The 15,513-nt window shown below is 36.4% G+C and overlaps 1 protein-coding gene across 2 annotated transcripts in view; it reads left to right on the top strand.

Moving 5' to 3' along the window:
* Positions 1 to 15,513, top strand: part of LOC145249765 (centrosomal protein of 112 kDa-like) — a 777,157-nt gene that overhangs the window by 523,182 nt on the left and 238,462 nt on the right. For both annotated transcript variants that reach the window (XM_080111687.1, XM_080111688.1), the window contains 2 exons: positions 302 to 354; positions 5,911 to 5,997. In XM_080111687.1, coding sequence (XP_079967813.1) covers positions 302 to 354; positions 5,911 to 5,997 — 140 coding nt within the window. The remainder of the gene's footprint in view (positions 1 to 301; positions 355 to 5,910; positions 5,998 to 15,513) is intronic.

The raw sequence follows: 15,513 nt of genomic DNA, 5'->3' as shown, positions 1-15,513 counted from the left end.
CACAAAAATTTGATTAGAAATGGAAGTCCGATTTACACCAAAGTGAACGTTTTTATGCAACATCACAAGTGTTTTTGAAAAGTTTTATCACTGCACAAGCAGAAAGGCCCAACATATAAATTCAACCGTCAATTCTTTTATAAGGTAGGGACGCGTTCAAAATGAATGTTTCCTGATACCTGACTTTTGTACGTTTTGTAGTAATTCAAGTGATTATGTAAAAATAGTTTCATAAAATCAATGGTTCTTTGATAAGATAGTTCTGTAATTTCTTAATAATTCATTGGTCATTTAATTTCAGTTTCCGAGTCAGAAGATGAACCAAAAAAATGCAAATGCCCAAGCAAATGTGAGGTGAGTGACTTTCAAAATAGTACTTTCATATATTTCTCTATTGAAAGATGTCAATTTATAGGCATCGCTTAAGTACCATTGATAATACGCGCACACTGGCCAGATTTTATATTCCTGTTCCACAATCACAGCATAATTTTTGTTTATTTTCCTTTTGAAAAAAAGTTATTTCTCGAAATTTATTAGAGATATTTACCATTCCAGTTGTATGAAACAGTAAGTTCATATTTACTGATTTTTATGTGAAAGATTTAGAAAAATAAAAAGGTGTACAAAAATGTTTAATCTGAATATGACCTTCGTTCGTTTTTCTGTTTTTTTGTTCATATGCCACGTCATTTCAGCATCCTGGCATTCTACATTGCTTACAGCTTTCTTATCCACTTACTTGTTTACTAGCAATGCTTCAAGAAAACTACCTATCTCTTTTATATGTTGTTTATGTTAATAAATAAAAAAATTGTTTGAAACATTATCAATGATGCATTTTTATAAGGTTATACCTATGAAATGACGGCTTTTAATGAACATATATATATATATATAAAAATAAATTATTCATATATATATAAAGAATAACAGTATAGCTACATTCCAAAATCCAAATATTTAGTATTTGTATAGATTTATTTGCTTTCCCACGAAAGCAAAATGTGACACAAGGTCGTTTGGAAGTAGGCAAAAATGAAATTTGAAGATAGAAGAGTTTCCCCTTGTTTGTTTTTTTTTACAAAGTAGTCAGCACTTATCAAGGCCCGGAAGCCACTCGGGGATAAGGGTTATTGCGTGTACAGTACATTAGTATTGTAGATTTGATAAAGTGTCTTACTTAAGAGAGCTGTTCATCAGGAATTTGTTTATGTTGGACTTGAAGATATCCAGGTTGTAGTCAGGTGGGAAACAGACAACCGGAACAGGGTTCCACAAGCGTGCACTTCTAAGAAAGAAGCGCTTTATTCATGGAATCTACATTTTGATTTTGGCACAGATAAAGAATGGGGGAAATTTTTGACAGTCGTTTCAGCTAGATGGGTGTTTATCGTGAAAGATTGATGAGGGGGGGACCATAGATTGGAGCTCAGACGAGCACTTGGCATAGTAGTAACAATAAAACAAAGACAGGCTCGCAACATCTCTCCTATGGGAGAGAGGTTGCAGGGAAGAGAAAAGGGCATCACCCACTAAGCCACAAAGCCTATTTTGTACTCTGTCAAGGCAGGATAGGCTGTTTTTAGCAGCTCCTGCCCAGATGTGGCAACAGTACTCCATCCTTGGACGTACTTGGCTTTTATATAGATAGAGAATTGCATCAGCGGTGAGATATCTTGTGGAGCAGTAGAAGGATCCTACTATTTTTCCAGCGACCTTGGCAACTGACTTGATGTACGTGTTCCATTTCAGGTCAGGAGTAAAGGTCAAGCCCAGAAGCTTATCAAAACATGGGGCCTCACCTAGACGAGAGCCAATTGATGGGGATCAGAGCGTTGATGATGTAAAGAAAGGAGCTTTGTTTTAGATGCATTAAAAGTAACCAGCCACCTCCTCCCCCACTGTACCACGCGCTCAAGATCAGAGAAGAGAGAATTAGAGAGAGCTTTGTCATTTATGGCCTTTGATGTGTTGCCATAGATGGTCATGTCATCAGCATAGATGTCAACGAATGATTTAAGTATGTGTTTAGGGAGATCATTGATGTATATCAGGAAGAGAGTTGGGGCCAGGATGGACCCATGAGAGACTCCAGCATTAATACTGCAGGCCTCTGATTTTTGTCCATCGACCACTACTCTTATAAGCCTATCAGAGAGAAATGATTTAATGATTTAGAAAACATTTCCAGTTATACCGTAGCTGGAAATCTTGTCAAGTAGGCCCTTATGCCATACCTTATCGAAGGCCTTTGATATGTCAAGAGCAATTGCCATAGAGAGGAAGCCTTTGTCAAGAGATTCGCTAATCCTATGAGATATAACAGTTAGCACATCTGCTGTAGATCTGGCAGAACGGAAGCCATATTGCATGTCACTAAGGTTATTTCTGCTGAGGTGGTTGACTACTTCTCTATTTAATATGGATTCCATCAGCTTACTCATGACACACAGGAGACTTATTGGTCTGTACTGAGAGGGAGATGACTTATCACCTGAATTCTTAAATACAGGGCATACTGATGAGGTTTTCCAGGTTGTTGAGAAGCACTTCTCTTTAAGGCAAAACTTAAAGAGTTTTGTAAGTATGGGGGAAAGTTCTGGTTGAAGCTTTTTCAGCACAATGATTGGAATGCTGTCAGGGCCAGTCGCTTTACTGGAATAAAGGTTCTTGATTAGCTTGGTGACCTCACGCACAGATATTTGTATGTTGCAGAGTATGTTGTCCGTTATAGGAGGAAATATGGGGAGTTGATGGCTTTCGTCGCATAGGGTAGAATTAGCTGCAAAGTTCTTGGCAAATAGTTTGGCCTTGTCTGATGCTGACAAGATGACCTCAGGTCCATTGATGATGGTTTTATTTTATTTTTTTTTTTTTACACGGTGGTCACCACTTATCAAGGCCCGGAAGCCACTCAGGGATAAGGGTTATTGCAAGTACAGTACGTTAGTGTGAAGATTTAATGAAGTGTTTACTTAAGGGGGCGGTTCATCAGGAATTTGTTTACGTTGGACTTGAAGACATCCAGGTTGTAGTCAGGTGGGAAGCAGGCAGACGGAACAGAGTTCCATAGGCGTGCAGTTTAAGAAAGAAGCTTTGTTCATGGAATCTACCTTTTGATTTAGGCAAAGATAAAGAGTGGGGAAAATTTTTCACAGTGGATTCAGCTAGACGGGTGTTTTTCGTAAAAGATTGGCGAGGGGGGACCAGAGATTGGAGTTCAGACGAGCACCTGTCATGGAAATAACAATAAAACAAAAATCTGGGATAGAACGCACACTTCTGTTCAGGTCCTGTTTGCTATTTGCCAAAACTGGTGGGAACCAAGCTGCTGCTCAGCTACTTTGGATTTAACGGACTGAGCATATAGCTCTCTTGCATTTTGTATTACTCTTTTGCAGTGGTTGCAAGCAGTCCTGAAAGTAGCTTTAGTCTCAGTGCATCTATTACATTGGTATCCATGGAAAAAGTTATTTCTGTGCACGATGGCAGCAGCACATTCTGGGGAGAACCATGGCTGGCTGTTAGGTTTTTGTTGGAATTTTTTGATGGTATGAATCAGTCTATGCCTACAATTAGCCATTCGGTCAGGTCTGATACTATAGAGGATACATCCTTTTTAAACATGGAATGCAGGGGTAGATCAGATATAAGTGTACGGAAGCTATCCCAGTTAGCCGTAGAGTATCGATATACAGTATGGTGGAGAGGTATATCTGAAGACTTATTGCATTTCGTTTTTATCTTAACTGATACAACCGAGTGGTCAGAAGATTCCAGAGGAGGCAGAACAGAACTTGAACATAGCTCAGGGGAAGTTGTGAGAAAAAGGTCTAGAAGGCTAGCATACTGACTGGAAGTATCGGGCACTCAGGTGGGTTCGTGAACAATCTGGGTGAGGTCATAGGCAATGGAAAAATTATGACAGAACCTGCCCTCATCATCTGTCTTGTTAGAGTAGGTCAGCCATTCCACATTGTCGACATTGAAGTCACCACAAATGTGGATGTTAGCTGAAGGGTGAGCAGACATAAGGGCAAATTAAGTGTAGCATCAGAACAGATACTACACTTTAGATCTCAGCCCGAAGGTCAGATCCTACTTTTTCTATTTTGTATGTGAAACAAGGGAAGATCTACTAATTAAGTGAAAGACTTAAAAGAATGTTATGGAAAGTCAGAGTGAATGTTAGCAAAATCAAAGACTTATGATCAGTGGTTAAAAAACTGTTAGTTTATAGAAATAAAATCGAGTGCAACTCATTTTTTTTTGTGATGTTTGTAAGCATTGAGTACACAAGGAATGCAGTGGAATTGTTTGAGAAATGATAGGCAGTTTGTATGCAAGAAGTGTAAGACAATGAAGATGAAGGAACACTCAGATGGGAATAAAGTACATTTAGATGATAAGGTTATTGAGATTGTTCAGAAGTTTTGTTATTTTGGAGGAAGCAGTATTGCTAGTATAATTGCAAGAATTAGGAGTGCATTTGTTGCATATAGATATGTGGCGACGCATATTTGAAAACATACACGCACATTCCAGATAGAGTTGATCTACATTTTTGCGTCCCATAAAAATGACTGAAATTGTAATTAAATAAAAACAAAAAACATTCAAAGATCAGAAGTTATGAATTGCACGATGCAACATAGAAAAGAAGAATGTGTGATATCTTGTGTTTACAAGTCCAGGAATGTGGATTTATGACATTATGACAATTAAGCTATACAGAGACTTTTCCATATATATTATATATGTGTGTGTGTGTGTGTGTGTGTGTTTACTTACTCCATCGAAATTGACCTAAAAAGATGATTCTCTAATGCTCACACTTATATTCATATTTATATGAAATAACGTTTCAGCCAATGAACTTTAGAAACAAAAGAAATAAAAAAACGTCGTAAACTGGAATGTTTAAAAAGAGAATGAAAAACGTATCAATTAGTATAGAAAGAAGAAACGAAAAAAAAAAGAAAGTAAAATCACATTATAGGAATAGAATGAAAGATTTTTTTTTCTTAATTCATTTATGACTGCGGAGAGGTGTTGTTGGACTGGATTTTTGCTGTCTTCCTTCGAAACACTTGAAATTATTTCATCCAGCAGTTTTATAGTCACTAACTTTTGTGTGACTGTACACACACACACACACACACACACACACACACACACACACATATATATGCTCCCTATCTTGTGTTGAGCATGTTGAGCATATTGGGGAGTGAAATAACTGCCGCTAGCATATAAAGCAATGCTTTTTGTGTAAACACATAGAGCTTAGGTGTTTGGACAATGTTTAATCATTGTAATTTCACATACTCATCTTAGCAGCAGCCAAATAGCATAATGATTAGAAACGCTGACTGTTGCCGAGGCGGTCGAGTTTCAACCTTAGCTTGAGGTAGTTGCTAGTCTAGCCACACCCAAAAGTTGTGATACAGCGAAACAGTCTATCTGTGGACGACTATATATATATATATATATATATATATATATATATATATATATATATAGTAAGTTAATAAAATATATATGACAATTAAGCTACACAGAATATTCTGCATTTCATTCTCATGAGAATTTGTCGGGCGTATTCTGTGTAGCTTAATTGCCATATATATTTTCATAACTTAACTACCTAGTTCTACCTATGAAGCACTGTTGAAGTAAATACTGAAAAATTTATGCATAAAATTATACCTTTGTATATTAATTTATGTGATTAAATGAATTAATCATATATATATATATATATATATATATATATATATATATGATTACTTCATACACACACACATCTGTCTTCATTATAAAGGGAGGATTTTTTTTTTCATATTAATGTGTTAACTTGGTGGCGCCAATTTTAGTTTTTTAATTTTACTATTTTGTATTCTACAGATTGAAAGGAAAACCAAACTGATGGAAGCCAAATTTTATGAAGAAAAACTTCAGCTTCAAAAAAAACATGACTTGGCACTTCAAAAGGTAAGAATTTCCCAAGAGGGGATGATTTTACTTTTTAGCATGACTATCGACATCTACATCAGTTAGTCTGGCATATTTACAGTTTTAGGAGCCACTTTTCATCTTTCAACCGTAACTTGATCCTATCGTCTTTGCTTAATTTATCCCCCCCCCCTACTAGTCATCATATTGGATTATCCTTTTCAACATCACGATCACATTGATTTCTTAATCAATCTTACATGTACGGTTAATCTTTTCTTGCCATACTTTTGTGTGTAATTGCTTTTTTACTATAAGTTACAAAATAAAAGGCAAATATTGGTCTGTCTTGCTAAAAGAAGAAATTACATTTCCAAATCGATTTAATCGATTTTCATATTTAATCCGTTCAGCAGTTTTTGTTTTGATTACAAATATCATAGAGGAAGTCATAGTAGTTAACCTTGCATGGTCTCTGATCTTAATATCGCTATCCTAATCACTGAGCACTCATTTTATTTTTTCGATATTCACTAGTGAAAAAGTAGACACTTTTTTTCTCTTCTTTATTTCATTGCCTTGGACTGACCAACTTTGATTCTAGATAGAGGAAAGAAGTAGAAAAGAAAAATGAGCAGTCTGGTTTATATATTTAATAGCACCATAATTTCATACCTGTTACTGTGGGTGAGATAAAGTTAGTGAGTTAGAACCTCAGCCAAATTATTTTTATTCTAATTTTGTCCCCAAATTAACTTAAATATTTTGAATTGAGGATTTAGTTTTACTTTAAATTTTCTATAATCTATGCAATTTACAGAAATTAGGGTTCCATGCAACACCAGGTAGCCCTGCAATCTATTACATAAAACACAGTTGTCTCAGTGTATGTGTGTCCAACTAAAAGTCGAAAACAACAAAACAAACTCTCACAAAGTTAGTATATTCTTGATTGGCGTTGCCTCGGATAAATAATGTGTATCTAAAATTTAGAAAAGAAATTATACATTCTCTAGAAGTAAACTGGACCAGGTTTCGTCAGGGAGGCTTGGCTTTTCAAGGTTATTATGTACTAATATGGAAAGGAAATGCTTACTCATTATTTGAGGAATTTTTTATATAAAGGAGAGTTATCTGTATGTGTGTGTGTCCAGAGAGGAATGGGCTCTACAAAAGAGAAATAGGGGTGGAGAGAGAAAGATAGGGAGACAGATAGAGAGAGATAGAAGTTTTAATAGAAATAGGTTACTTTTGCTGTAGGCAACGCCGGGTAGCCCTGCTAGTTAATAACAATTGACAAGATATATGTCTTCTGTGTCTTTCTATCTGATCACAACCCACCCTGATTTAACAGTTAAGAAATGATGAATGAAATGAGAAATGGTGGGAGGAAAGTGATGTACTAAACATGAAGTACTCATGAGAGAAAAGTAAAGGGAAATAACTCGGTGGTCTTATGCCACTAGTGTTTTGCGAGAATTTGTTTCTGCTTGGAAGTGGTGTTGACATTATTCCAAATGCATGATTAGGGTGACTTATGTCTCTAAAATAAACGTTCTGTCAGTCAATTACCATGTTTCTTATTGAGTCCCTATCATTCGTAACTGCACCATTGTTGAAGAAGTCGAACCGCTCAAATATCTGAGCTCAATCTTTACAGCTGCAGAGTAATGATGAGAAAATCTTCACACACTGAAGGTCTTCAACAGGCCTACGACACATGTATCTGTTTATCCAATCAAATTTCAAACCGTATCATTATCCATGCAAGATGCCACGCCACCAGCATCACAATCACAGAGACTCTTCTCAAAAGGAAACTTTGTTGGTTTGGTCATATTCTTTAACATTTTGAGAAGGAATTTATTCACAAATTAATAACTTCAATCCCACTCACTGGCTGACAGGAAGGTCAACTAATGACATTGATTGAAATAGTAAAGACAGATATGGAACTGGTGGCTGGTTCCTGCATTTTGCATGTTTGCCGCTGAGACCGAAAATGGCTAAAGTATGCCAGGAACTCAACTGCTAATCGATATGGGATGAAGTGAACTCATTTGGATTCAACTCAACTCAATGCAGGTGAATGCTTTTACAGTTACAGAGGATTTGTTTTACTACAATCTTATGATGATGATGATGATCTGACCACATGTTAAATTTAGTCTTGTTATTCAGCCTCATCATCATCATCATCCGATTTTGGTATTTAAAGTGTATTCAGTGCCCCAGACTCTAGGCTACGCAACAGCAGACACACCTGCTCTTCATATGGTCCGAACAAAGGATTGATATCAGTCATATTTCATGCAGTGAAATCACTTTTTATGCAATCAGACCAGGTTTTCCTTGGTCTACTAAATATCCTAATGCCTGAAGTATCCAGGCGTGTTATGGAGTGGATGTTAGAGATGGTACGCTGTACATGGACAAACCATCTGATACACCAAGTACGTAAGGCATCCCAAATCTCACCAATACAAAACTCTGATGAAGAACAGGTGAAGGAATTCTTTCCTCTAGTTTGTTGATGCACACCTACCTTATCATATGGAAGCTGTTATAAATCAGAAGTATTTGGGGCCCATGTCTCATTGCCATGCAAGATGGCAGAATGAACACAAACTGAAAAGACCTTGCATTGAACCCTGAAAGAAATGTGCCTAAATTAAGGATTGGTAACAGCTTCCTGAACTTACACCCATTAATACAATAGCGAACAGTGTTAGCATGTTTGCAATCATCACCAGCATTCAAGATGTCACCCAAGTAGTAGCAGAATGTAATTTTAATTATTAATAATTTTATTCAGATAATTTAGTATCATGATCATTCTATACATATCTAATATTGTACTAAAACTGAGTTAATTAATATTTATTTCCCTAAATTCTTTTTCTATATATTTTAGTTACATTCAATGTAGCCGTTTTCAGCCTCAATCACTACCTTGATATGGGTCTGGAACTGGGAGCATGCCTTTTCCACAAGCGCTGGCAGAAGCTTGGAGAATATTCGGTAAATGGTGGTGATCAGGCTGCTTTTGGTGTTGTGGGAGGTCATGTTGGTGATGTTCTTGACGTATAACCAAATGGCAATTTTTAGTTTGGTTTTAATTCAGAGTTTCTTAGTCAGCAGGTTCAGATCAGAGGAGGAGAATGGCCAGTGAGAGAAGGGTACAAAGTCTTAGCATTCCATCTGAAGCCAAGCCTGGGTCTCTTTGGACTTGTGGGCTGGCACCGAGTTCTGCAGCCACACCCAAGTGCCACACTCTAGTGTTGGCTTTCAAGCCGACTTCGAAGATGTGAGGTTGCATAATGTGGCACTCACGTGAAGCAACACCAAAAGCCATATCCGTGGCTATAAATTTCGTTTTCATCACCCTGGGCATGCCCTTGTTATTCATGGCAATTTAGCAATGCATTTTGAGGGTGCTGGCAATTGTCCTGTTGTCATAACTTGGATTGATAGAGAGCATGAGTTGTACAGTGGTGCATCTCCGATCTCGTTTGTTGAAGATTGTGTCACTTTCAGACATGATAGAAGGCTCTTATCGCTTTGGGATTAGTACACAACTGGCCAACTAGTAGATGGTCTGCAACCCCAAAAAAAGAAAACCGATTTTCATAAAACAGAAATGGAATCATGTCGTTTTTTTTCTAGGGTGACAATTTTATCGTTCCATCCTGTAGTTGACTTGACCATTATCACTCACTAACCAATTAGCCCCACCCCCTAATGTATGGGAGGGACACAAAAAATAAAAACTACTAAACAATAATACAGTTGAGAATGTACTTTTACGAGATACACAAGATTTACTAAGATTGGCTAAGAACAAAGCGTAGTATCTATTCTGATACAATACTTCATCTGTTTTTGTTCTTAGTCAGTAATTCGATGCTACCAGATCAGGTTGTCTGAAGATACTGGTTTCCTAACCTAAAACAGACCAAACATTGATGCTATTATTTTTTCTTTTCTTTTGCAAAACTCAATTATGTTCTGCAAAGTCAAACAAAAACAATTTTTTTCTCTACAGAACAATGAATCCAAACACCATTATTAAATATTTGAAAATATCAAGAACTTGAAGCATAAAATTTTTTCCAAAATTATTGGAAGTGGCATTAAATAATTCGAAAAGGGTTGATATGCAGTAAAACAAAACAACCAAAGCTCAGTCTGTGAAAGAGAAATCGTTTGGCAATTTTTAGTTTGGTTTTAATTCAGAGTTTCTTAGTCAGCTGTTGAGTTAATAACATCATTTTCTGTTGTTTTTCTCCAAAAATATTTCTTTCATCAAATCTACACAATTTTAATATCACATGAAAGGTTTGTAAATTGTGTTTGCATTTTGAAACTGTTACACTGTGAGTTTCTCCTCGGTCCGGCAACAGCTGTGCATGTTTAGGCCTAATCTGTTAAGTTGGTTAATAAGACGAGGACGGATTATGGAATGCAAACATGATGAATAATGCGCCGGAAGAGAAGAAAGGCCAAGCGGAATTACCGATGCCTTTGAAGTGGCCGCCTCTGGCAATGTTTGTAGAGCCGTATTTAACAACAACAATCAAAAACTATGAAGCATTGATGTTTTTTTCATTGCATTAATTCAAAGAGAGAAAAAAACATTTATCGTTGCAGTGTTTGTCATGTATGCTTTTACTTACCTGGCCTCCCTCTCCCATTCACAGCGGCAGAGTTAGACACAAGGTCAGTAAATGGAATCCAGTTCCGTCTCCCTGCAACAATAAAATGATGCACTGTGCACAGATATAAAAAAAATTTTTTCTTTCTTTTTTTTACATAGGCATCACCACTTATCAAGGCCAAGAGGTCACTCAAGGATAAGGGTTAAAGAGTTTACAGTAGACATTGGACAATATAGTAATCATTAGTAATGAAAATTTGGTAAATTTGATAACTTATATAGAACGGCTCATCAAGAACTTATTTACGTTAGACTTGAACACAACCATATTGTAGTCAGCCGGAAAGCAGGAAAACGGAAGACATAAATGGTAGTGTCGTCAGCATAAATGTCTACAAATGATGTAAGGATGTGATTTGGAAGATCATTAATGTAGATCAGGAAAAGAGTTGGGCCCAGTCATGTTTGGACCCTGTCGACATTCCCTGGTAAGTGCTCCTCCGATGATCAGCAATAAATAAACCACTCCCAGAGGAGGAGGTAATTCCTGGAAAGATAGCGTTTTTTAACGTTTTTACCAAAGTGTAACCCTTAAAATAAATGTGTCAAATAAATCCTTCTGCAAAAGCAAAATTATGCAGCCTACCTTCGTTTATTTTTATCACGACTTGTAAAGTACGTGTTTAGGTCCAACAGATAAAGTACGTATTTAGGTCCGACAGATAAACATGTGATACACAGTTGTTGTTTCACAACGTTTCAGCCAACTATTCCTCTGGCCTTCGTCAGGTGGTAACCGCAATGGGATAGGAACTCCGAATCTCCTAACTGCATTCTCAGCAATTACTGCCATCCATAGTTGTCGTCTCACCACGTTTTTGGCCAAGTCACCCTCTATTTTCAGACAATTCTCACCTGGAACAGTAGAGACTCAACGTCTCTATCCACTGCACCACAGGCCTGCAGTTAGGAGATTTGGAGTTCCTATCCCGTCGCGGTTACCACCTGACGAAGGCCAGAGGAATAGTTGGCCGAAATGTTATGAAACAACAACTAAGAAAGATGAGGATAATAGTCTGCAATAAATTAATAAATAATACTCATCTTAATAATGAATTCCAATTAAGTAATATATATGTGTAATACACAGATACACATTTATTGTATGACAACAGCGACATGACATACACCACACCAAGAAACAAACATGATGACATCTTTAGTTAATTTTAGATCCTGGGTGATATTACAGTTAGCATATCAGCACTAAATCTAGTAGAACAGAAACCGTAATACATGTCACTGAGTAGGTTGCTTTTGCTGAGGTTGTTGACTCCATCTCTAGTTATCACAGATTCAAGAAACTTACTCATGACACACAGGAGACTGATCTCAAGGATTTTTAAATACAGAGCAGCCTGGCAAAGGTAACATGGAAAAACCGCTTTGCAAGAATGGAAGCTAGTTTTGATTAAAGAAAGCTTTGTCAGCACTATGATTGGAATGCTGTTAGGGCCAGTTGCATTACTTGAATCAAAGTTTTTGATAAGTTTGGTAACATCACAGACGGATATATGGATGTTGCACAGTGTATTACAGTCATGGGAGAAAATACAGGAGGTAGGCGGACCTGATCCCAAAGGGTGGAATTTGATGCAAAGTTCTTAGCAAAGATTTTGGCTTTGTCAGACGTTGACAAAATTACTTCAAATCTATTAATGATGGTTAGGATGGAGGACACACACATCTGTTTATGACCTTGTTTGTTATTTGCCAAAACTCAGCGGAACAAAATTGCTGCTCAGCTACTTTAGACTTGACGGACTAAACATATGATCATCTCGTGTACTTTATTACCTTTTGCAGTGGTTGCTGGCAGTTCTAAAGAGAGCTTTAGTTTCAGAACATCTATTTTATTGAAAACACTGGAAATACAAATTTCTGTGTGCATTGGCAGCAGCACATTTTAGAGTGAACCATGGCTTGCTATTTGATTTTTGTTGGAATTTCTTGGAGGATACGAAACAGTCTATACCGATCGTTAATCAGTCAGTCAGGTCTGGTAATATAGAGGACACTTTCTTTTTAAACATGGAATGTAGAGATATATCAACTATAAACGTTCAGAAGTTATTCCAATCAATACACTGTACAATGAAGAGGATTTATTACATTTTGTTTTTATTTTGAGACAATCGGGCGATCAGAAGATCCTAGTGGAGACAGAATGGAGGATGAGCACCATTCAGTGCAAGAAAAAGGTCTAGGAAACTGGCAAACTCTCCGTCAGTGTCGGGCACATGGGTTGGTTCATTAACAATCTGTGTTAGGTCATAAGCAAAGGAGAAATCAGACAGAATCTTCATCAACTTGTTTGAATGGATTCAACATTGTGAACAATAAAGTCTCCACAAACGGGTCAAGGAATGCGCATACAGGATGTGGTCAATTTTCTCAGAGATAGTGACTGTGCCGTTGTGGAGACGATGCGGTGCTACTTAGAAGCACATATAGAGTGATTTAGGATCTTCTTTGAAGATTTCTCTACCACATGGAAAACTATCCCTAATTTAGGTACGTATTTCCTATTCATGACGATTTTGGGTGTAAGATTTGGATGTCAAGTTTAAGTATCCTTTAATTGCGATATCATTTAGAGAAACAGTCGGTCCAATACCAGTTTTGCATAGGAACAATGGGTCAGGTTTGGTCTCCTATAATTGGATTTCCACTCTGGAAGGTTGAGACCTGATAGTAGGGATCGATGTTGGGAGTTGGGAGGGGGGCTATCTTTCAAATATTAAGATGATGCAAAATATTAAGATATTAATATTTAAACATATATATATATATATATATATATATATATATAATGTGTGTGTACCTATCTATGTATATATTAATCTATCTCTCTAACTATGTCTTCCTCTATTTACCCTTTGGTGCACCAACAGAGATGCGACAATGATACAACAAATCATGGCTTTATATATAGATATAGGATGCTCACAGGTGTGAAAAGTTTTGTAGTCTTAGAAGTATCTTCTATGTATTGCAATTCATGTTGCGCTAGTGAATCTTAGTTTAAGGAGTTTGAATGTTGGATTCTTTGGAAGAATACTATCAGCCATAGTAATCAATGGTTGAGAAGGTTTTGTAAGGCAAACAAACATCCAGCTGCACAACTCCCCACTCACTCCCTATAAATCTTGTCTCTACCACAGTAGTCCCTTACGCTCTAGTGTCAGTATGCTATGCTTGAGGTGAATACAAGTTTTAAAAACACCCAATGCATTGAAACTGCTCTTTTTGGTTGTTAAAAGACGAATAGGCTTACAATTGGAATTTTGAAGGAGAAAATCAGGTGAAATCGATGAACGACCGATTGAATATTGATTGATTTTCGTAATTCTCGGCCATGACATAATTTGAGTTGAGGCTGACTGCAAATCTAATCAAGTTTTTGTATTGAATGTTATTCACAAAAACAGGTTTCATTCTTCGGTTGGCCGATGACTTTTTTATTTTTATATTGAACGACCAGTAAAGTTAAAGAATGTGAGCATGGTGGTGATAGGAGCTGATTTCTGCTTCAAAAAAGATCCATTCTCCACCTCTTGTGTTTCGATTCCATTGTTACATTAATAGCTTTAGTGGCAATGTAAATACACTGGTTGTATCAAGAACTCTGACGAGTTGCACAACGATATTCATGAGACACAGATTTGAACCTTCTCCTCCATTACCCCTGGCAACCTATTTTTATAGTGCCCGGGGCACCTCAAAAACACGTGTGAGACGTGATTTTTCGAGAACTGTATGAGACTGTGTCCATTAAAAGACCATAGTTGCCATCTTTGATCTTTTCATTTTTCCTTCTCAGCCCACAGAACAGACAGACACGAGCACGTTTTTGCGGTAACCCTTCTCTATATTCCCACAATCATGAAGTCTGTGTTAACAGCAAACATCCAAATAATAGAAATATGTCTGAAACGCGTACAAGGGTTTTGGAGATAGATTTCCATGTGATGCACATGATGAAAGTCAGCGATTATCCTGTCCAAAAGTTTGAAATGAGATTGTTGAATAAGAGATTCAATTGTACTATATTTGTGTTCTATCTCTCTCAAATACAATTGAAAATAAGGCCCTATACCAAGAACAAAAATTTTTTTTTGCAAAAAAATTTACAATGAATCAAAAATGATGGCATTAATTTTGTATTGGGAGTTCATCCAATAATGTATTAGGGTCGGCATTCATGCATTCGAACATCGTTAACCAACAAAAGTAACATTTTCCGTTATTCTATTTAATTTTTTATTTTGAATATTTTAAATTCCAGAAATGAAATGATACAAATAAAAATGTGTAATATTGGGAGCAGAGTTGGAAGCAGGAGGACATGACAGCCATCATTTATTTCACAGCAATATTGATTTTGTCTATTAATAAACAGATAAAAAAAAGTGTATCTTATAAACTAAACATGTGCGATGGTTTTCAATCGTAATTTTAGATATTTACTAATATTGGTTCTTTGATATTATTGGTTCTTTGATAATATTGGTTCTTTGATAATATTGGTTCTTTGATATTATTGGTTCTTTGATAATATTGGTTCTTTGATAATATTGGTTCTTTGATATTATTGGTTCTTTGATATTATTGGTTCTTTAATATTATTAGTTCTTTGATAATATTGGTTCTTTGATATTATTGGTTCTTTGATAATATTGGTTCTTTGATAATATTGGTTCTTTGATATTATTGGTTCTTTGATAATATTGGTTCTTTGATAATATTGGTTCTTTGATATTATTGGTTCTTTGATAATATTGGTTCTTTGATAATATTAGTTCTTTGATATTATTGGTTCTTTAATATTATTAGTT

Source organism: Euprymna scolopes, chromosome 28, assembly GCF_053919585.1.
Source record: "Euprymna scolopes isolate OS-2025 chromosome 28, ASM5391958v1, whole genome shotgun sequence".
NCBI classification, from domain to species: domain Eukaryota; kingdom Metazoa; phylum Mollusca; class Cephalopoda; order Sepiida; family Sepiolidae; genus Euprymna; species Euprymna scolopes.
This window is presented reverse-complemented; position numbering and strand designations above follow the sequence as displayed.